The sequence below is a fragment of the Rosa rugosa genome, chromosome 7 (assembly GCF_958449725.1).
Source record: "Rosa rugosa chromosome 7, drRosRugo1.1, whole genome shotgun sequence".
Classification (NCBI taxonomy): Eukaryota; Viridiplantae; Streptophyta; class Magnoliopsida; order Rosales; family Rosaceae; genus Rosa; species Rosa rugosa.
In genome coordinates this window covers 19,052,756-19,076,938 of record NC_084826.1, presented here as the reverse complement: position 1 = coordinate 19,076,938, position 24,183 = coordinate 19,052,756, and the positions used below count along the sequence as shown (strand labels likewise).

Genomic DNA, 24,183 nt, shown 5'->3' with positions numbered 1-24,183 from the left:
CATCTCGATTAACAATATGTAAATTAATCAGAGCATGCCGTACGTTGTATTGTTTAAAATATGTATACGGTACTTTTCATTTTTGTGCATTTGAATTGAGATGAATTACTTGGTTTGCATAAGTGTACCGTACGATTGTTACTAGGAATTAGGAAGGTTGACACATGACACGAAAATGACATGATATATCCGGATTTAAGAAACTAGCTACACAATTTTCAAAATAATGCGTACACAACAAGGTAAAAACATATTTATTCATGTGTTAATTTATAAATATTGCGTATGACATACAAATGCAAATGTCTCATCCTTTTTTTTATCATTAATTTTTCTTTCATTTCTCTAATTCTTTTGATAACGAAATTGGAATTAGACTTTTAGCCAACAAAGCATGTCCAAGATATTTGTAATAAGTATATGATCACTTCAACCGTTGCTTAGAGTTTCCAATGTTCATTAAGCTACTAATTAACACTATTGAGCGAATAACCGTAAATACAATATTTGTTGTGAAATTACCTTTAAATTGTGTAAGAACTAATTGACGATATGACTTTGCCACCCAAAAAAAAAATCAAAGCTAAGACTTTCAAATTGTAATCCCTAAACTGAAAATTTGACAACTAAAAAATCTTTTTTTAAAGGAAAATAACAAAAATGAAGAGAAAATTTTTGAAGGACTGGACTGTAAATTAAGCTTAAGCCTGCAGCACTGTCTTAGTTCTTGCTGCATGAGTTAAGGTCAAGATACAATTTTAAGACAAAACTAATAATTAAAAATAATTTAGAGTTTATAAAATAGAAGTTAACTTTTAGATACTAAATAGAGTTAAGTACGTAGTATGTACAAACGTTGTTTATGATAGTGAGTTAGTGACACTCACGACTCGTATCAACTATGTCTTTCTGTCGCGTAACATACAACCTCAAGTCTACACAAATGTGAAATTGAGACGGACAGGTAATGAAAGGTGGCACATCTCCTATCGGCCAACAATGACACTTATGACTCCTTAATTACCAATATCAACACAAAAGTGGTAATGGTTTGAAACAACGCCCAAATAAAAAATTTAGTGATGATGCCAGTCTCTTCAAATTTTTTTTTTTCCGACTTTACCAAATAGTCTAACGTGTTACATTACTTAGGGCATTTTTAGCCGGCTCTCTACTTTTTGCTCCTTAACTATTTTTTTTTTTAACAATTAAAATAAGAGATGAGGCGATATTAGCTCATCGGAAGGAGACGATTTAGGGAGCAAGTCCCACCCTCAAACCCAAAGGTGAAGGGTCTACCACACTCTGGGAGCCCACCGCCTGTCCCTTATTTTTTTTTTTATTAATGATAAAGAAAAATACAAAAAAAGAGAAAGGAGGACAAAAGCCAAACCCCAAAAGTACAGACATGAGAAAGAAATAAAAGATGGAAAAAATAAATAAATTTCCATATTTGGAACAGAGAAAAAGAAAGAAATAAATTCCAGGAAGCCCAAATCAACATCAAGAAGAAACACGAGAATAAGGGAACCCCTAGTCATTCATTCTCAAGTATGGAGAGATCTCAGGTGGAGGCGAGGCATGCCAAATCAGAGATGAAGAAGCCAAACCCAAATTCGATAACCTATCTGCCACAGAATTGCCTTCGCAAAGAACATGAGAGCAGTGAAAGAACATGAGAGTAGTGAAATGTCATTGACCGAATGTGAGATAAACAATTCAACCAAGCAATGCTCAGTGGCCAAGGAGGTGCAAATGAGGTAGAGGTAATACATGCTAGAACACTCGTCGAATCACTCTCCAACCAAATACAATGCCAACCAATTCGAAAAGCAATCTCAATACTAATTATAACTCCCATTAACTCCGCAAAGAAAGCTGAGTGTTGACCTAAACCTTGACAATAACCTCCAAAATATTGACCATACGCAACCCGAAAAAACACCACCACAAGCTGCAAAGCCAGGATTACCTTTAGCTAACCCATCAGTGTTAAGCTTAATCCATGGAAAAATAGGGGGATGCCAAAGAACCAACCGGGTAGCAACTGATTTGCGAGCAACTGGTTGGGTTCCCAAGCTCACTAGCAACTGAGAGTCCAACACACCGCGGGAATAACCAGGCAAATGAGGAGCAGCAAACCGCAACCAAGATTTAATAGAGCCAAAAACACGCATAAGAGAAGGCCTCTTATTATTAAAACAAAGCTTATTACGTGTTTTCCAAATAGCCATGAAAGCAAACAGACAGCTCGCAAGCCATCAATTTTTTAGCTGAGGAGAAAACGGTTTACCAACAATTGTACTCCATAAATCACCAATTGAGCCATGAGTTGGTAATGAAGTACCAAAACAGCATGACAACCATTGCCAAACATGCTGAGCGAAGGAACAAGAAACAAATAAATGAGTTGAATCCTCCATAGTGCAAAAAGAGCAAAGCTGACATACAAAAACTAATGGGATGCCCCATCGTTGAAGTTGGTCATCGGTGGGTAACTTGTTATGGAGGAGGAGCCAAACAAGTATAGAGAACCGTGGTGGAATAAAATGCCTCCAAACTTGAGCTTGTGGACCATTAGAAGCAAAGCGTGGACGTAGAAGATTATATCCCTTAGAAAAGGAGAAAAACCCATTACCCGAATCCTCCCAAATCAAAAGATCATCTTCAGGGACAATACGAAGGGGCAAACTATGAATCTCATCTACCAGAGTTGGAAATAAAGTAGAGAAACGGTGTGGCAAACTCCATTGCTGACCAGAAATAAAAGAAGCTATAGTAGTTGTTAAAGTCTTAGGGAGACGATTGACCTGCAGCTTATCAAGAAGAGAAGTATCAAGCCACCGATCAGACCAAAAAAGAACAGACTTACCATCTCCTATGAGCCATCTTGAGTGTTGGAAAATTATTGGAAGATCAGTAGCTTTCAACCCCTGCCATAATGACGAACCAAAATAGCGATAATTCATATGACGGGAGATCGAGAACCTCGTACGAGCAAAAGAACTCCATAGAGATTTCCAAGTGAGAGTACTCCATCCCATGCTCAAGAGAGCAGCCCTATTAAGAGTCCGAAGATCCCGCAAACCAAGCCCAGACTCAGCTTTAGGAGCACAAACTTGGCGCCAAGAGACGGTAACCATTTTCCTAACTATAATTTTAAATTATCTACAATCGTGGTTAATTTCAGTTTTTGCAACATAATAAGAATAATTATGATTCAATTTTATTTCTTCAATTCCGTAGTAATGCCCTACCAATGATATTTTTTTTTAAGGAAAAGATAATTTCATTCAAATTAATCGGAATTCGTTAATTTTGTTATAAGTCAAGTTGCCAACATTAATTATTGCCCTAAGAGGAAATACTGCATTGAGCTCAACTTATCAACAATTCTTATTCTTGGAGAAGGGATTGAGTGAAGTGACAACAGATGTACCAAATACGAATTAGAGTATGTAGCTGAAGTTACTGAGATGATGATGTCTCTTATTGTCATGTACCAAAAAAAGTGTGACATCATGTACGTATAATTTTTATTCTTGATATGTTGTCATCTTTTTATAATAAAATATATATATATATATATATATATACATACGTACATGAGCTAGGTAATATATTTTTGCCGGGTATCTTTTTTTTTAATCAAACTCATAAGGGCGGTGATATCGTTTATCTCAAGTCAGAATAGTCATTACATACCCTTCCACTATCATCTATAGACAGATGAGAAGATGTTTTAGTACCCACAGTTGTACGTAGAACTAGTTTCACTCATTAAACATCAAATTCATCGAAAAACGAGTCTCTCACTTAGCTAGTTTTCTAGAAAATTTGCTAAAAGCACATAAAAGTGCATAGCTCCCCAAACACTAACGAATTAATGAAAATAGACTAAACTACTACCATAGGATTCCCTAAACAAAATAGGGAAATGAAAGAATGAAAAACTAACTAATTGACAACCCATAAGGCTCAAAGAAAAGCAGCACCCAAAGCCCAACTTGACTAGTTCGGCCTTGTTCAAGCCTCCCAGAACGCCACGCGAAATCGGAGTGTATCTCTGACGCCATCATTGCCGCGAGCGTACCTTCGCCTTCCCACCTCAAGGAAACATCATCACCATCACAATGCCGCCATCCAGAAGACACTAAACGAAGTTGGAACATCTCGTTCAAACCCAAATCCAAAATGGGTTGCCCCCGACCCCAACGCTCTAAGCCTCCAGTAGATCCTCGAAAAAGCATCATCGCCGCCGCCGAGCAGAACCTAGACCGCGCTGCCGACATTGTCCCATGAAGTAATGCCCACAACTGCTTCAAACTCAGACTAGCTTTGAATTCAAGCAGAGCCGCCCACTCGCTGATTAAACCCCAAACACTGCAATCTCATATGCCAAGGGAAATAGCAAAACCATTCCCATCCGGCAGCATCCCAATGCCGGCTAGGCAAGTGTCGACAGTGACGACAGACGCCACCAGACGAGAAGAAGATTCTTGAGTTTCCGCACTGCCTTCACTACCTGACCGTGTGTGGCTAGGGTTTTAGTGTATATATTTTGGTCGGGTATCTAACATGTAGTGAAACCATCTCAAAATGCATATATATGATGTATAATCTTGTCTAAAAAGTTAAAATACACAATTGGAAACCTGACTAACAACATTTTCCTAATTAGTGTATAAGCTAAACCAAAATTAGAAAATAATTATATTATAAAGAAAGAAATTATACCGAATTTTGATAATATCACTTGGCCGTTCTCATCTTAACGAAGGACAACGCGCAAGTTTGAAGAGTGACCAAATTACAAGTTTGAAACTTGAAGTCAACCATAAAATTTAAAATGAAGTTAAGCATCTATGAAGACGTTAAAAGATATGCTAACGAGCAATAGGGCGGAGAGAGAGAGAGTAGCAAACTAGCAATAGATATAATTTGGAAACCTCTTAATACTAGATACGATATGATCAATACTTATGGTTCTCAAAAGTTGATGTTGTAATCTAGTCACCCCTTACAATAAAGACTATCTAATAGACTAATTCCACTTACATTTCTCATTTGCATAATCTTTTTGTTTATTTAATTTAATGCAATATAGTCATTTTTTAAGGATAAATAATCTTGTCATGAGTTGGAACACTTATGTTCAGCTCTTGAATTATTTCATTTATTGTAGCATTATTATTGTTTGGATCCAAAATGAACATTTTGGCCTGACAAGGCACGTCTTGGAGAAATTGAGCCAATGTCAGTGGCTCAAGCTATATATTGTCGACAAGTTCGAAATATATATTTAGAGGCTAAATAAAGCCTATTATGGAAGAATGGAAGCATGTAAACATGAAAAGTCAACTTTAGCACATTTTCCTACTTCGGCTAGGAGAAACCGAGCTAAACAAGGAAGGAGGGGCGGCCGCCTGACCAAATGAACTTGAAATGCGCTGAAACTCTGCAGATCCATTCTAGACAGCCGAAGGATCATTTCTTATGAAGAGTGCAAGAGTTTTTTTTGAGTGGAAGGCCTTCAAACAATCAGCCCAATTTTCTACAGAAGCAAAACTGGAAAACTGGACCTGTAAGAGGTCCAGCAGCATTTTCGGCCCAACCACATAGAATAAAAATCTGAAAATTTGTCAGGATGATCTACACTCATAGTGGAACATTTCATATGAAGAAGTCGAAGGCATATAATGAAGTCTTGTTGGAGAAATAATTGAAGGAATAAAGGGGCAGAAACTGACCTAAAACCAGCTCAATATTCACATGTTCATGTTTCCTACCCACATGAAGAAAGCTAGATGCTTTTCTCTTTTTCCTTGGATATATTTTTCTTCTACAATCTCTTTAATAGATCATCACCACTTCCATGTTGCTGCACCTTCATGCTTTGCTTTCATTTCATCTTTTCTCTATCTTTTCCATATTTTACAAGTGAACTTAGATCTACTTTCATTATTTTTCTTCCACTCATCATTTCACTCTTCTTTTTCTTCCCTATATACACACCTTCTCCTCTCATTCTAAGACACTCATTCACATACAACAACAACATCTCTAAGATGATCTAAGTTCTCTCTAGAGCAAACCTCTCTAAGAGCAACTCCTCTCCTTTTCTTTCTCTTAGCGGTGATCACACTCCTAGTCCTAGTCTTCTCAGAAGCCGACTTTCAGTGCCACCAAACCCTCTGTCAACGTGCTTCGGTCCTAGTCTCCTCGGGAGCCGACGGTAGTGCCGCGACCACAACGGTTACAGAACCAGCCAAGCAAGGGTAACGCCCTAGCAACCCAGCCAAGCTAAAGTGACGCTTTAGCAAGTTCTCCTCACTTCCCGGTGGTTCTCGCTCTGCTCGATCTACAACATCGAGTATCGATTGTGATTTTCAAGAAGCTCAGCAAAAGTCCTCGCCACGAGGCACAAAGAATCCCACGACGAGGTTGGTGCTCTCCTCGTCTACAATCGCTTGAAAAGAAGTCAGGTCAAGGGACATCCCCGACGACCGCACCCGAACGGTGCTGGCACGCCCGCGCAAGAAAAGAGACTGTTGACCAGCTGCAGCAAAATTGGAGCCAAACATTTTGGCACGCCCAGTGGGACAAACTGTGAGCTGTAAAGCACACCACTATTAAGAAGTCACTACAAGAAATTACCCATTTAGAGACAAAACTATTTGTGACAAACCTAGATTTCATCTCCTTAACCTCTCATGGGTGACAATATATTGATATTGTCGCTAAAATTTTGTCTTTTAAAGAAACATAATTCACTGTTTTTTCGGAGACAAAATTATGAAAATGGGGGACAACTATTTTTGTCACTGAAAGCGGAAAAGAATACGACGTCGTCCGGTGCTGGTGTTTAGAAAATAAGTAAAATAGTTGAACAGGTGCTCCCCACTCATCACGTCTTCCTCTCTCCCGTCTCAACTGCTCGCCTGCTCTCTGACGCTCAGCCTCGGCCTCCACCAGAAATCAACCTCCATGGAAAATGATATTGCCATTGTTTTCTCCTTTCGTCGCTCATATTCGTCAATTGTAGTTTTGTTATTGTGCCATTTGATTTAGTTTGGGTATATTTTGGTGGGATGGTCTGGAGCCCCAAATCAAATTTCGATTCTGTTTTCTTTCTAGGTTTTCTAGGGATCACAGTGTTGCTATCAATTGAAGTGCGGGGATGGGCCATGTTACCGGGAAGTAATTTACAACACGAGGTTACTCTTCCTCTTTCCCATTTGAATTTGGCACCAATTCTCTTCCTCTTAGCCATGGGCGGGGCTTCCGTCATCAACAACGGCATTCACATTCCCCTGAAATTCGACTCAGCTAGGGTTTCATCACGATCCCCAGCCCCAAAATGGAGTAGGCCTCACTGTATTCACCATCTTGTTCTTCGCCACCGCACAGGTCTTTCCCTTCTCTTTCCTTCAATTTGCTGTTCTAGCTAACAGTGGGATAGCCATCCCTGATTTTACATATTTGTATTCATTGAATTTGGATTGTAGGTGGTGCCGTGGTTGACAGTCTGTCAATTGTGTGTTCTAGAGCAACTGAGCAGGACGATGATGTATCCACTTCAGGTAACTCTTATCATTCTTCATTCATGATCAAAATTTTTGAGATCATGTAACTGAAAATCATAAATTTCACCCAAATTGGGATCTTTATGCAGTTTATATGAAAAGTCCTATTGGCTTTGGCGAGGGGATTCATCCTCAGTCATATGATGGCATTAGTAATGTGGACACTTCTCACAGTTCCACTCTGGATAAATCTAAGGGAGCCAAAGCTTTTGTTACTTCTGTAAGAACTAAGAACTGTAGCTTTTTGGGTGACCATCTCTTAGCTTAACTGGAATTCTTTATGTTGATGGTGCTGATAAAAGTTGATCGCTGTTAATTCTTTTTCATGCTTTTATCTCAGTTTTGTTATGAAAACCCTGATTTTATGTTTAATTCATAAACAAATCACATGGGCATTTTAGAAGTTTAGAAGATACAGATTGTAGCTAGTTTAATATACAATTTCACATAGGCATGTTTAATTTATACCTAGTTTGTGGTGTTTGTTGTATGAACAGAGCACTTTGTTCCTAAATTGAATTAGATGTCTAAATTGAATCGGTAAGAATCTTAATAGAACATTCTTTCATAAGAATTTCTTAGTTGTTTATGTAAATATTTTTAATTAATTTTGGCAAATGCTTGTGTAGAGCCAACTTGAATTTGTTGTTCTAATCTAAAGGACAGAAGATCCCAGCTACCCAGCAAAAGGTACTCAAACTTTTGTGTTTTGACATTATCAGATTGCCTTTGTTTGTTGTTCACCGGGCATCACTAGGAACTAAAACAATGTGTTTGTCTTTTGTAGTCCCACCCTTGTCTTATTAATTAGTAGTTATATGGTTCGTAGCATTTTTTGAATCGATTGGGTGAAAGTTTACTCATTAGACTGTAGGCTGAACCTATTCATGTTTGTTCATCCATGGGGAAAAAATCTGCTATTGTAGATAAAAGAATCTAAAGTTAATTTGGCAGGTTTTTAATTTATAGGTTTTCTTGTCTATATTGACAGGCACTTGGTTCTACACGCTTCAATATATTGAAGCGGTATGCATATCGTTTTAAGGAAAAACTCTCATGCATCAGCCTTCTCTGCACACATTTTCCAGGTCACTCATCTTACTGAACCATTGTCATTTTGGCTGTATGTTAGGACACCATTAAATAATAAATAAACAAGCATTTTTAACTAATTATGATTCATTGATTTGGATAGCCTGCAGACTCTAATTGAGATGTTTTTTTCTTCTTGTTCTTCTTGCTTCTTTTTTTTTCTCCCACCTATTTAGTTATGTACAATTTCCTCCATTGTTTCTTTGATTATGCCTAATAACTTTCGTGTAAAGTTCAATGATGTCTTGAATTTGTTCCTTTTTACCATGAGTAAATTGTAACTGTTTGTTACCTTGTTTATTTCAGAGATATCCTAAGTACTTGCCATCTGTGACATGGGCATTTCTTCGAATGTGTGCTTACGACCTGGCTTCTCTTCAGCTATAACAAGGATCTCACATGAGGATAGATGAGTGACACTAACGAACAAGTGTGTTTCTGTGAGGTTGCATGATTAATCATAGACACACTTTTGTGAGACGAGGCTTTGTTGAGCAAAGAGGGAGATGAAGTTTGAATACAATTGTTTTGTTTTTAGTCGAATGTTCTTTTTACTATGATGGGTACAATGTAAAATTCTTTTTTAATCTAATAACAGAAGTTTAATTGTGTTCTATAATGCTCTTTCTTTTTTTGGTTTTTAATTGGTTGTTGGTTTCGATTATGTTTCAGTTATTTAATTTAATAAAAACTGAAGAAGAAAATATTATATTTGGGATCCAGTCAATTTCCCGCCATATATCATGAATTCCCGGGAATTCTAGACAGCAAGGTAGACAGCAAGGGAGACAACTATGGAGGAAATTAGAGACGAACAAGATTTTGTCTATGATCTTTTTTGGTGACAAAATTTACCTTTTGTCACTAATGAGAATCTGTCACGCTGTATTAGAGACAAATTTAGCGACAAAATCATTTTGTCACCCATACTAGTTAGTGACAAAATTGTACTAATTGGCGACAAAACAGTTTTGTCTCTAATCGGGGTTTTCCTTGTAGTGAGTTGAGGTTAGTAAGGGGTTGTGAATCATAACGGAATAGGTGAAGTCTCTTTTGTTAATATTGACCTAAACTCCTTATTGGTGCCTAGTTCAGGTCCCTTAAGGTTAAGGGCGGTTTTTATTAACACTTGTTGAACTGTCTTCACACTTATGATCTTTCTCATCTTAGTAAGAATAGCCTATGTGAAATGGTGTCTAGAAAAGGGACAACGTTCATAACAGGTTATTGAATCCAGAAGTGCGTACAAATGGGCCTAAACCACTATGTGGGAGTAGTTCATGCCAAAATGGATTCTGCCTCTTTTGTTCGCCCTCCCCCATCTGGCCATTTCAGTAAGGTTGCCCAAAGGATTTGAAAGAAAATTTGTGTCTAGGCGACCATACTTGGGCCGCACGTCTAAACCTTGATTCACAGTGTCTTATTGAATTCAGCTACTTTCAATTCAGACTTCCAGAAGCCATTGGGAAGTCAAGCGCAAACCCTTATCAAAAGGTTTACGTTAACTGCCCGAAACATAAGACCTCCAGTTACAGACCGCACTCGCGTGCAGACTGTCGTGGTCTTTCTGAAGAACAAGTAATCCAAAGATTTTCTCCCCACCCTCCATCAACAGAGATGTCAACCGAACGAGGAGGAAATCAACATCCTACTACTGAAGGCGAGAAAGTTCCCACCGCCCAGCCTAATCAGGCTGACGATACGTCTAGCATCACCCAGGTAGCCGCGAGCGCAGTTACAACTATTGACTTTGTGCCTATTCTCGTTCCAGAAAATGCGACCATAGAAGAGCGGCTTGACATCCTTCAACAGAATTCTTCTGCATACCATGAGAATGTGAAAAAAGCCCTTGCGGAGGACCGTCGACGGCTTGATGAGTTCACGATCTCGGTCAAGAGGCTTGAGCTAGGGGTACAACAAACACAAGGGCAATTGGATGGCATGAACCAAAAAATACAGAAGAACCACGAAGAGCTGTTAGTCGCAAGCAAACACATCGCTTCAGAAGTCGCGACGATTCGCAAAGAAGGATCCAACGTCGCGACCCAGGTGGCCATGCAGAAGGCTGACCTCGATCAGGCCAAAGAGGTTCTACATAAAACACTGGGAGATCCTAGCGCCATTCTGGGCTCTCTAGGTCAGTCCCCCATATCTGGCAAGTACATACCACCAAATGCTCGAGAAAAAGCAAACGGCGGCAGTACAACCACATCCGCTACTGCCGCATCAGTCAGAGGTAAAGAGACTACTCTGGCAACGGGTGGGAAGAACAACGCCGCGTCATCTGTCACCCAAGGAACCAGGACTTTGAAAATCAATGAAGGGGCCTTTGTTGATCATAGCCTATTTCCACAATATGACAGTGACGGAGTTGAATACGTGCACCACGATCCACCTCCAGCAAACCATTATGGTACCGACAGAGTTAAAAGTCCAGCGAAGGTCACCACAACCACAAAGGGTCAGCCAGCAGTGGGTTTTACGTCACAGACGTCAACCCTACACAAAGTGACCCATGGAAGCGGCATATCTTTGGTTAATCAGGCTTCACAGGCGCCACCGCTGATCTGGCCAGTTGATGATACAGTGGTTCACCCACCTCCTCCTGATCCTAGATATATAAGGAGAGAGGAGGTAGAAGCAATGATCAGGGCCGCGAACCAGAGGCCTAACCTGGAGGAGGCCTACCAGGGGCCCTTCCCACCGCATATTACACAGACACCTTATCCTAGGGGATATAAGAACATTACGTTCTCTACTTTCTCGGGAGAGGAAGTCGAAAATGCCGCGGCCCATTTGGTTAGGTTTCGAGTACAGTGTGGCCAATACCAGAACGATGACAATCTGAAGTGTAACATCTTCGCTACTTCTTTATCGGGGTCTGCCTTCACCTGGTTCACTAAGCTGCAACCGGGAGCAGTTGCAAGTTGGCCCGCGATGGAGAAGCTGTTCAAGGAAACCTTCGGGACTATCGAGCCGGAAGTAGATCTGGCTTCACTCACTCAAATGGCTCAGCAGCCAACTGAATCCGCTGTCATGTACCTTCAGCGCTTTCAGATCCAGAAAGGAAAGTTGAACGTGATTCTACCGGAGAAAGAACTGGTAAAGTTGGCAATCAAAGGCTTAGAGCCCCGCCAACGCAAAAAACAGCATGGAAGCATGTTCAACTCTATGGGGGAACTGATCACAGAAGTAGGGAGCTTTGAGCATCTCCTCAGGGAAATGGACGCCATGAGAAACTCATCCAAAGGAACATACATGCCTGGGAAGCATAGAACTGTGGTTGCGCTCAGCCATCAATCAAGTTCCTATGATCCTTACTATAGGAGCGAGGAATCCGGCTTGGCAGAGGCTGACGAGTCTGAAGAAGACGAGATAGCTGCGCTAGAACTCACCGGGAAAAAGGCTTCAACGTTAAAGCAACTGAAACTGTGCAAAGAGCCGGTGAAGCTCAAGTCGGTGGTTTTCACCAAACCAGAGTTTGCAAGTTATACTTACGACGCGAACAAAGCGCATGAAATCTTGGATGAAATGATCGCCGCAAGGATGGTGAAAACTGACTTCGGCCCATTTCCCAAACCAGAGCAGCTAAGGGGGAAGAAATACTGCAAACTCCATAATATGTGGAATCATAATACAGCCGATTGTGTTAAGCTGAAGGATCAGATCCAAATCTGGTTAAATAACGGTAGTTTGCAAGTAGAGGCACTAAAAACAGCAGCAGCGTTGGTGGACCTAGATCCCTTCCCAGATACCGGCATCAACATGGTGGACGTGGCATGGGGTGAAAAAGATCAGCAGAATCAAAGTCCAGACAATGCGGCTAAGGATTTGAAAAGGGTTGGAGACAAAGTCATAAAGCGGGAATCCAAGACTCGTTTACCCATCGTCCTATGCTCTCGGTGCAAGGAAGAATGTGACACTCAAGCCCTAGATGAGGAAACATCCCAGACTGTCCGCTTTGGATCTCTGCCGCCAATACGGTTAGTATCATCCTCTAGAAACTTCCAACCATGCAGCCCAAGAGTATACAGTGGTTCAGAAACTCTTTCTCCAAGGGACTCAAACTTATTCAAAAAGTTGAAGACCGCGAGGGAAGAAGAGCAAGTAGATAAGCGGCAAGGGGTTTTAACCAGACCTTACATTCCGCCAGTGTCGACGTCCTCCATCAAAGAAGGGAGATGGTATACACAGAAGAAGGGCAAGGCGGTGGAGATGAGCTCTTCAAGGAAGAGAAAACTCCAGCGGAGGTTTGGAGAAGCAAAGCGAACCTTGGAAGCACTAGATCAAGGACTGATCAAACCATCGCAATTACTAAAATCTCCAGAAGAGTATCAGAGACAATTGGAGGCACTGGCCTCCAAGAGATTCGTTTCCCCGCGAGTTCAGAAACAGCAGCCCAAAGTATCGCGTGAAGAGCGAAAGCCACGGGCCCCCAAGAGCAGCGCTCAGGAGAAGTCCCTGGTTCCCGCAAGGCGGGAACCGCAGCCAGCTCGTAAAGTCAATGTTTGGCGGAGAATATCTCACGAAGGAAGAAATAGCGAGCCTTCAATCTTTGACAGGCTGGGGGGCAAAGACAATCGGTCCGCAACTGTGCAGTGGAGGCCTAAGAAAGTTCAAAGTTTGGTGGTCGCTCTCCCAGAGGAAGTGCCAATGGCGAAACAAATTTCAGAGTCGTTGAACCAGGTTCCCATGGTACAGGAGCACGAACAAGCCAAGGCGGTAATCCCCGCAGAGGAATCATTGGTTGCTTTCATGGCTAAACAGTTCAACACCGAAATCTCAGCAGATGAACCCAAGCTCAATCTTGATGATGACATGGACGAGACAGAAATGGTGGATACCTCTTGCAATATGGTTTATGTGCTTCCTACTAAGTATGCCTTACCAGTCGCTGCGCAGGAATGCGTAGAAGCTGACGCGATTGGAAAACAGCAGTTGCAGATCTTTTCAGCCGCAACAACACCGGTGGAAAAAGTAGTGTTCCTTGAGACTAAAGATGCTAACAGCAAGGGTTTCTTCATGAGCTTCACAAGACCCACACCCGCCATGGTGCAACACATGCGACCTCTGTATATCACAGCAGAAATGAATGGGACTAAGGTCAGTAAGATAATGGTTGATACCGGCGCGGCTGTGAATGTCATTACTACCAGGACCATGCATCTACTAGGGATCAAGAAAGAGAAGATCCAATCCACGTCCCTTACGCTAAAGAACTTCGCTGGGACTGTGACCAAAACATTGGGTTTGATTTTCCTACTAGTCAAGGTGGGTCCAGCAGAAGGGGTTTACGCTTTCTTTGTTACAGATTGCTATGCGGCATATAGCGCAATTCTGGGCCGCGACTGGATCCACAGGAGTTATTGTGTCCCATCCACCCTTCATCAGGAGATGATCATGTGGGACAGAGTCGCGGACAAGGCGGAAATTGTTAAAGCAGACCCACGACCTTTTTCGGTGTCCGCCAGCTACGTAGACGCAAGGTATTACCTAGAACCAATCTCTCCTTTACAAGTCGGTGGTATTGATGATAAGGGCAGCCCCACAGGGGTGACGACCTCTGAATTGGCACAATGGGGGCTCGCGGTCGCAAAAGACGACCTCGAAAGGCCTGGATATGCGGTGTCATATCCAAATGTTAATTAATGGATCACGAACTCATGGAGGAAGAGGTAGAGGCCTTCCATTCCTTGTACGAGAGGCTATTCTCATACATGGTGGAAAAAGAGGCCTATGATCGAGTCGCGACCTTAGAAATTGTTAATGAAGAGGTCACGGACCAAGAAGAGGAGGAAGAAGAGATTCAGCTTGCTCCAGCGGCATTAGATGACACACCTCCGAAGGTTAGGGACCCTACTAAAGAGGCCTATATGGAAACAGTCAAGCCAATACAAGTGGCTTTGAAGCAACGACATTATAAGAGCAGTGCTGATTCAAGACCTCTTCAGTCAAGATGAAGACCTTTTGACTTCGAGGTCTGGGGGGCAATGTTTGGATCCAAAATGAACATTTTGGCCTGACAAGGCACGTCTTGGAGAAATTGAGCCAATGTCAGTGGCTCAAGCTATATATTGTCGACAAGTTCGAAATATATATTTAGAGGCCAAATAAAGCCTATTATGGAAGAATGGAAGCATGTAAACATGAAAAGTCAACTTTAGCACATTTTCCTACTTCGGCTAGGAGAAACCGAGCTAAACAAGGAAGGAGGGGCGGCCGCCTGACCAAATGAACTTGAAATGAGCTGAAACTCTGCAGATCCATTCTAGACAGCCGAAGGATCATTTCTTATGAAGAGTGCAAGAGTTTGTTTTGAGTGGAAGGCCTTCAAACAATCAGCCCAATTTTCTACAGAAGCAAAACTGGAAAACTGGACCTGTAAGAGGTCCAGCAGCATTTTCGGCCCAACCACATAGAATAAAAATCTGAAAATTTGTCAGGATGATATACACTCATATTGGAACATTTCATATGAAGAAGTCGAAGGCATATAATGAAGTCTTGTTGGAGAAATAATTGAAGGAATAAAGAGGCAGAAACTGACCTAAAACCAGCTCAATATTCACATGTTCATGTTTCCTACCCACATGAAGAAAGCTAGATGCTTTTCTCTTTTTCCTTGGATATATTTTTCTTCTACAATCTCTTTAATAGATCATCACCACTTCCATGTTGCTGCACCTTCATGCTTTGCTTTCATTTCATCTTTTCTCTATCTTTTCCATATTTTACAAGTGAACTTAGATCTACTTTCATTATTTTTCTTCCACTCATCATTTCACTCTTCTTTTTCTTCCCTATATAAACACCTTCTCCTCTCATTCTAAGACACCCATTCACATACAACAACAACAACATCTCTAAGATGATCTAAGTTCTCTCTAGAGCAAACCTCTCTGAGAGCAACTCCTCTCCTTTTCTTTCTCTTAGCGGTGATCACACTCCTAGTCCTAGTCTTCTCAGAAGCCGACTTTCAGTGCCACCAAACCCTCTGTCAACGTGCTTCGGTCCTAGTCTCCTCGGGAGCCGACGGTAGTGCCGCGACCACAACGGTTACAGAACCAGCCAAGCAAGGGTAACGCCCTAGCAACCCAGCCAAGCTAAAGTGACGCTTTAGCAAGTTCTCCTCACTTCCCGGTGGTTCTCGCTCTGCTCGATCTACAACATCGAGTATCGATTGTGATTTTCAAGAAGCTCAGCAAAAGTCCTCGCCACGAGGCACAAAGAATCCCACGACGAGGTTGGTGCTCTCCTCGTCTACAATCGCTTGAAAAGAAGTCAGGTCAAGGGACATCCCCGACGACCGCACCCGAACGGTGCTGGCACGCCCGCGCAAGAAAAGAGACTATTGACCAGCTGCAGCAAAATTGGAGCCAAACAATTATCAGAACTATTTATTTTGTAAACACCGTTTAAGTTTTGTTTCTGTGAATAATCAATCAAATCGAAAGTCATCTAATCATCTAAAACTATCGAAAAAAATATATGGTTTAGCTAGGGATCAAAATTAAGACTAGTTTAGACTTACAAATTATAGATATGAACAATTATACAATATTAAAATTAACGAGTTTCTCACACTTTTAATTTATTATTTGAAAGCAATCTTAAAAAAAAGTACAGTGCCCCCTAACTTATTAGAAGATACACGAAAATGAAAAGGATATACACTTATCTACCAAGTCACCTTTTTTTTTTTTTTGAAAGGTTACCAAGTCGTATATATGGAGGAGAAAAACAACAAAAGCAAAAGGTTGATATAAAAACAAATCAACAAAATAAAACCTAAAAAGAATCTCCATATCATCAATCCATCCCTCCAATGACTTGATGGGCCAACCTAGAAAAGTAAAACAGTGAGTTAGCCGAAACCTTAGGGACAAAAACCAGCCCTAAAGTCCTAGGCACACATCCTAGTTTTTTTTTTTTGGACACAATGACATTTCATTGAACACCCAAAAGGGCAGGAAATACAAAGCAAACTAGCCCAAAGGTAGGCCCAAACTAAACAAGCAAACAGAAAAGCCCAACAACCGGCCCAAAGCAAGACAAACCCTGCTGAACCTACGGCAAGCCAGAGAAGACAGCGCCGCCACGAGCCAAAGCCGCAGCTCCTGCCACCCCGGCAGAGGAGAAAATTTGTACCGATGACAAAAAACCGATCCCGATCCGAAATACCGACTCCAGAAAGCCACAAAATCAAACAAACCAAGCAAAATCAAAACCAAATTACAGACAACCAAGAAGAGAACGACATCGAAAATCACCGCCGCAAGACGAACATCAAAGGAACCATCAGAGAGCACGAAGTAACGGGACAGAAGTGTCGGTGCATGCACCGGAGACATTGCTCTGTACACCTCCATTTCACAAAGTGCATCGCAATGCATTGAACTGCAGCAGAGAGAATCAACCTCAGGAAAATACCCAAGGGCGTCGATCCGAGGATGGAAACGAGAGGTTTCGACAAAGCTTGCCAAGATTGATTCAGAGGCTTTCATAGAGGAAGGATAAGACCAGATCGGGCCAGAACGGAGATAGACTCCGGGCAAAACCCGCTGGTTGGAACTAAACGGAAAGAAAAAAACCGAGAAAAGCTGGAAATTAAAGACTCCCCCAACTCTCAGGCCAAGATCCAGATCAAAAAGATCTAGATCGAGCCAAAGAGGGGGGAGGAGGAGGAAAACTATACTGGAGGGTTTTCTAGAGAGAAGGCAGAGGAAAAGTTTCTAGAGAGAGAAAGCGGTGGATATATTTTGGCCGTTTTCATCAGAAGATACAAGTCTAACAGTACACACATCCTAGTTTATCTCCGATCTCTATCTCAAACTTAAGTTACTTATGTGTAAAGCACTTGTTAATTACTAAAAATAAAGGACAACTGTGAATAGTGTCACCACTTTCCCCTTATAGATGGCTCACACTAAACAAAAAAGAAAACAAAAAATTAAAAATTTTATTAAAATTTATAGAAAAAAAAAAACAAAAACACATGTAGGTGATTTGGGGTACTGTACACACCATCAGCCCTTTTTATCTTTTTGGGGTCAATAGCTAGTGTTGTTTTATGGCCACTACCCTCTCACCACAGATCTAAGGTTTTGAAGTTGGCAACTATTAAGAAAACAATAGCCCCAAGCATTTTTTTAATACTAATATTATATTAGAAAACTAATGAACAAAAGAGGTGAGAGAGAGAGAGAATATGGGGGCTTGTTTAGTGTTAGCAGTAGTATTGGCACAATGGCACATAATACAAAAGGAGGGTTCTTGCATGAAAGCCAAAGCTTATTGGATACTGGCGTGTAGTTCCATTACACTTGTGCGCATATATCATCGCTCTCTGCCGTCTTTCTCTTCCCCCCCCCTCTCTCTCTCTCTCTCTCCACTCTTTTGCTTGTAATTGTACCGACATGGCTCCGAGCAAATGGGGTTTCTCTGCTTCTGCTTAGAACTCACTTATTAACCTCTGCTTCCACTTCTTCCACAAGTTACTGCAATTGGATTCTTCTTCATCAACCTCACTGTTGAAGGGTCAGTTCAGAATCTTTGGCTTATCGGCTTGCTGTCATGCTTGCTTGCTTTTCTGTGGCTGTGATTTCTTCTTCTGTGTTCTGGGTTGCTGGTATCTCTTGTAATTCTCTTTGTTTGGTTCGGTTCTGGTGCTTTTGAGCTCTGCTTGATGATTTTCTGTTGTTGAATTCCCAGCCGGGTTTTACCAGCTTGGTCTTTTTTCCTTCTCAATTCCACCCCTCCTCTTAAATTCCGCTTTCTTTCAGCTTATAAGGAAGTTCATATGGATGGTTGGACACTCCTTTTTTTAAAATGCCTTACTTTTTTTTTGTTTTTGTTTTATTTTTTGTGGAAAAGTGATTATCTTCATCTTCTAATAGTCTTTTTGAGTGCATATTATTCTGGTTGAATTCTTTCATTGCTAATTAAGTCACCCTAAACGGTGATGCACAGTAAACTGACCAAAAGTTACCTGAATTGGCTAAATTACATTTATATGAACCAAAATTCTGATATTTTCACTCCAAGACAAAACTACCATCTTTGGTGTATGCGACCCAGTAGACACATTACATTCTCTTTTACTAAAGATAGCCCAGTGCTGTAGTTGGTGTTCTAAACTATGCCTTTTTCTTTTGCAGGCATTGGATGAAACATACGAATTCCAATTAAGCAAGACTTGTTTCTGAGATCATTTTAATAAGAGGAAGAAAATGGCTATGCAAACTGTTTATTTCAAAGAACATGAAGGACTTGGGCAGTTGTCATCAGTGTTACCTTGGTGGGGTACTGCCTTTGGATCTCAACAAGTTTATGGCGAATCCTGTGGCCAGTCGAAACCTTTTACCATGGAGCTTCCCAATAATGGAGACCAACTCACTGCCACTAAGCAACCCGGGCGGGGCACTGAACAAGGACTGGATAAAGGGAACACAAATCAGTTCACTATCTTCCCTGGTAATCTTCTCCCCTTTGCTTTTCATGTATCTATCTTTTGAAAAGATAGTTCTTTTCTTAGTTTAATTGTTTATGTCTATAACAAGAGAGTCTGCAACTCCAAAAGGGAAAGGAAATACTTTTCTGGCTTCTTTATCATCGTTTCACTTTATATCTCTAGAAATAATTAAGGTGGTTTGTATGATATAAATTTCCTTTTTCACAATAGTGATTGAAATTAGGCTGCAATGTGGGGTCAGGAAAAGTTTTTCTATCAATAATATGTTCATAGATATAGCATTTTGCCAATAATTCAAGGATACTAGCTATCAGTACCAAAATCACATGTGCTAAGTAAAGTCATATACGGTGAAGAGAGTGACAATCAATAAATGGTTTTGGCTGCTATAAGAAACTTTCTATGCCTTCACTCATGGTAAACTTGCTTAATGTAGGCTAGTCAAGAAGTTTGCTGAAACACCATAAAAAGTTATAAAACTGAACAACTTATAAACAAGTTCAGGCAGAACTAGTTATAAGACTTGTGGAATTTGAGAACTGGGATGGTAGGAAGAAACCTTATGATTCAATTAACTATGACATTTTATGTTCAAATAAACTTCTTTTGGGGACCATATTGAATTATATTCCTTCTGGGACCGCAGTCCAGTTATCATGCTTTGATGATCTGTGTATAAGCACTAAGGTGTTGGGCTTCTGGTGGAAACTGATCTTCTAGTACTCTTTCTTTTTTCTAATTTTTTTTTTTTAGTTCTTACTGAGATAAGGAAGAATCTTTATGTAGTATAATAACAGTAATGAATAACATTTCTCTTTTGATTAACTAGTGGACCTTGAGATGGAAAATAGGTCATCTCTAACTGAAAATACTGCTCTAATTAAATAAATTTTTATGAAATGAAAAACTCTCAGCATTACTTGGGATCATATAGTATACATTGAGTGTTAACTTTAGAAGTGTTCTGCAGGTCATTTTGAATATTGTTGGCTTAATTTATACAACAGATTTGTAGAAGTGTCCGAAACAAATTTGAATTACTGTTATTAGGATGATGTGCAGAAGTGCTTGAAGATTCACATGATAAATAGTCATATCAGTATGTATGAGAATCTACAACAAAGAAACATATATAATTTTCTCACAACCAATTGGAAGAAAATCACAACAAATGAAAGTGGTTTTTCTTTCTAAGGTCAAGAGGTATCAGTAGTTCCGTTAGTCAGTGATACTTTGAGGTTTGAGCAATAGATTTCATACTCAACAATGAATGTTAACATGAATTAGTTACACTTCGGTTTTCTGACCTTCTGTGGCATTTGAATTGTAAAGGACTGGGTTGCCTTAACTGGAAACTCTCTCTCTCTCTCTCTCTCTCTCTCTCTCTCTCTCTCTCTCTCTCACATACACACACACACGCACACACACATATCCTTATTTCACAATTCTTTCAAAATGACTTCCTTCTTAATTGGCAGCCTTCATTTTTTAAAATGAATTCTCAGTTGCCAACATCTTTGATTATGGTCTTGAGAAACCAGATTTCGATACTCAACACATGCACATAGAGAGGCTATAATTTATATCCTGGTCAGCGCTATTCAATTATAGTTAACCAGACGAGTAGTTTCTCATTATGGTGTTTGTTAATTTGCAGGGGATGGGCAAAAATCTCAGCCAGCGATCTCTCTGCAATCATCCCCACCAAAATATCGTGGTCATTTTGAGCTGGGATTCAGCCAGCCTATGGTAAGTCCTTTTTTCTAATTATCTTAATTTTTTTGTTTGAATAACATTTTTGAAATAATGAATATGGTATTTCTGTCTACTGCTTATAAATTGTCCCTATGTTTCTGGACTTGACTGTAGATTTGTGGAAAATATCCATACATGGATCAATGTTATGGACTCTTCTCAACATATGGACCTCAAGTTCCGGTGAGTTTTCCATCAGAACTCCTAGCTCACATATGTATGTGGAACTATTATAAAAACATGAGTGCAATTCCTGTAAAACAACTTTTCTTTTACCTGCTTACTTCATGTTAGTATATTTCAAAATGGAAGTATGAGAACTTGTTCAATTGTAAGTTTTATCCAATGAAGTTTTTGCTGATCTCTATTTTCTCACAAAACTTATACTCTGGGATGTGACATTGTATAGAACTGAAAATGAAACTCCACCTAATAATTTCCTATGCTGGTTTTATACTCTTTTTTTTTTTTTGATTGTTCAATCACACGGTGTCCTTAAAGGCTTCCTAGGCCCAGAGACTAATCCGTGCTCGGGGGATCTTGTCAAAACGCTTCCTCCCCCTTGGCCACCAAGAATATATTGGGATTTAACTCCAATAAGCGTCGGCGGGATTTGAACCCTTGTATGGGGGTTCCACACCTAGAGGCTCTTACCAACTCGACCACCTGTGGTGGTTGCTGGTTTTATACTCTTGAGTATGCTTTACTCTTAAGATCGGTATTTCCAGTAGCTTGGCTGTTGCTCTTGTAATGCAGATATATTTTCAACTCATAAGCCTAGCCAACTGTACTGATGCATATACTTGTCCATTTGCAACTGGATCAGGGACGCATTATGCTGCCACTGAATTTGACTACAGATGAAGGACCGATTTATGTCAATGCTAAGCAATACCACGGAATCATCCGGCGCCGACAATCCCGTGCAAAGGCAGTCATGGAGAACAGAGCAGCTAGACACCGTAAGGTATGATATCTGAAATTTCATTATTGTACCAGCGAAATAACTACCAGATATTTTAAAAGTTGATCAATTGCATATCTTTAGGATGGAAAAGCTGAATTTTACATGAAATCTTAAGCGACAAATATAGGTGGCTGAAATTAATCTAGACTTCTCAATAGGCATTTAAGTGATTTAACCCTATATAACAGCCAGTTGATTAACCATTTGGTTTCTTTAATTTAGGATTTCTTTGGCTTTCAAGCATGTAAGTTTGCCTGCGTCATTTCTTTTTCTGACAAAAACCTCTCTTCAGCTTTTGATGTGATAGATTTTAGTATAGTGAGATTTTGACCAAATTTCCAGTACAATATATGATTTAAAACCAAAATGAACATCTGATGAACATATATTTCTGTTGTATGGAGATTACTCAGTTAAAATGACCTGTGATATTTCTTCTTTATACAGCCCTATATGCATGAATCACGCCATCTTCATGCCATGCGCCGACCAAGGGGATGTGGTGGTCGTTTTCTGAATACCAAGACTTCGAACAATGGGAAAGGTAGAAATGAAATGAAGCAAGTTGGTGAAGTGCAGCTGTTTAGGCACTCCGGTTCTCAGAGCTCTGAAGTGCTGCAATCCGAGAGTGGGACTTTGAACTCATCAAAAACAAATGGCAGCAGTTCCAACATATCAGGCTCAGAGGTGACCAGTACGTACTCTAGGGGAGATCTCGATCGTATTTCAATGAATCATCATCATCTCGGGCCCTCAGTGCATTCTCTGTCAGACATGATGGATGGTCGTGGCATGGTTATGCCCACAAAATGGATTGCAGCAATGGATAACTGCTGCAACCTCAAAGTCTGATAGCAAGCGAAAGATGGGGTTGGTGCTAACTTGTTACATTAACCCCATCTTTTCTGCGACCAAATGGAGAAGCTTAGTTGCAGACTTGCAGTTACTGTTATGGTTATTGCAACAGGTTTTGGTTCACAGGATTGTCCTGCCACCATTTGGTTGCTATCAGAAGGCAACTCATTCTTGGCTCGTGAGCAGACGGGGTGTTTACTTCCATTCCAAGCAATTCTTCTGTTCGGATTGTTAGTGAAAACCCCCCAATGCATCACAAATTAATTAAGTAGACTTTATCTATATGGCTCTCTTCCCTTATCAGAATAAGAACACGAGACTCTGGTAATTGGTATGTGTTTGTGACCTAAACATGTTTATTTTGTGGTACTATAGTATCTGGATTTTTGACCTCTTCAAGTGGTGTAATGTACTAATATACAACTGAATGTTTGTGATGTAATATAAAGTTTGCAAGAATAATGTAAGATAACTTGAGACTAATGGATGCCCCTATTTTGTTCTACACATATGTCAAAAATACCGCGACTCTTACTCCTACTCTCTCTCTCGCTCTGCTTAGGTTAGGGTTTCGAGTATTCCAAGTTGTGGGGCACCCTAGTTTCATGGCTGCAGCGATCGCTTCCATGACTGCCAGACTTGCGACCAAGTTGTCGCTCAAGGACGGAGAAGAACCGGTTGACTTGGGGAATCTCAGGGTTCCGGGGAAGGAGTTTTTGGCTCGAAACTTCTATTTGGTTGGGAGGCTTAACACCTGCAGGGGGTTGGTGCTGGATTCATTCCGGAGTGCTGTGAGATCGATGTGGAGGTTGTCTGGTACGGTGGAGGTCCAACCACGGGGTGAACGTGATGTAGGACGAGAATGGACCCAGTTTAGCCAAAAAAACCATAAAAGTAAAGAAGCGGTGTAGAATCAAGAAGAGTGATTGGAAAATAGGTAACTCACGCGTAATCAGGTTACTAGCCGCTGGAATATTAAAGAAGATTTGGTTTTGGACTTTTCGGGTTTCTCGTGCGAAAAGTCAGGTTTTGATTTTGAATCAGATTTGACTAACTTTTGGCCAGAATGTCCGTTTGAGACGCATGATACCTTTCCAGAATGGGAACGACGAGATCTTCAAGACTCACTTTAGTGAGCCCTATCAGTAATGTATCGTCTTAATTATCCGATTCGTGATTTAATATTTTTAGGCTAGTTTTACATTCTTTTTATTTTAGGTTTTCTAGTTTATTTTGGATTTGTTTTGTTTTAATCCGTGGGCTTTAGGGTTTCATTGTTAGTTGCCCTAGGGTTTCTTTTCTCATATTTAAGCAACCTTAAACGGCTGCAGAACCTATCTTTTATCATATTATCAATCAAATTGAGATTATTCTCTGTTATCTCTAGTGGACTCCAGAAACTTGTTTTAGGTTTATTGCTTGTAAACCTAGGTGATCTTTCCGACTGCGTCAGAACG

The 24,183-nt window shown here is 40.5% G+C and overlaps 1 protein-coding gene across 3 annotated transcripts; it reads left to right on the top strand.

Moving 5' to 3' along the window:
• Positions 1-18,027: 18,027 nt before the first annotated feature.
• On the top strand, positions 18,028-23,231 carry LOC133723738 (nuclear transcription factor Y subunit A-10-like). 3 transcript variants are annotated; one of them, XM_062150610.1, is made up of 6 exons: positions 18,028-18,315; positions 18,836-19,151; positions 20,807-20,898; positions 21,019-21,087; positions 21,731-21,871; positions 22,319-23,231. In XM_062150610.1, the coding sequence occupies exons 2-6, from the start codon at positions 18,908-18,910 to the stop codon at positions 22,721-22,723; spliced, it is 951 nt and encodes a 316-aa protein (XP_062006594.1). In that variant the 5' UTR covers positions 18,028-18,315; positions 18,836-18,907; the 3' UTR covers positions 22,724-23,231. The 3 variants fall into 3 exon arrangements, with proteins under 3 accessions (XP_062006594.1, XP_062006593.1, XP_062006591.1); XM_062150609.1 differs by having other exon boundaries at positions 18,028-18,332; XM_062150607.1 differs by having other exon boundaries at positions 18,029-18,215.
• Positions 23,232-24,183: the final 952 nt, after the last annotated feature.

Excerpts from the sequence above, each read along its gene's own strand:
- LOC133723738 (XM_062150610.1), top strand. The coding sequence starts at position 18,908 with ATGGCTATGCAAACTGTTTATTTCAAAGAACATGAAGGACTTGGGCAG. Across the intron at positions 20,899-21,018 it reads TGGGATTCAGCCAGCCTATG|ATTTGTGGAAAATATCCATA; the intron begins GTAAGTCCTTTT and ends ACTTGACTGTAG. Across the intron at positions 21,088-21,730 it reads CATATGGACCTCAAGTTCCG|GGACGCATTATGCTGCCACT; the intron begins GTGAGTTTTCCA and ends CAACTGGATCAG.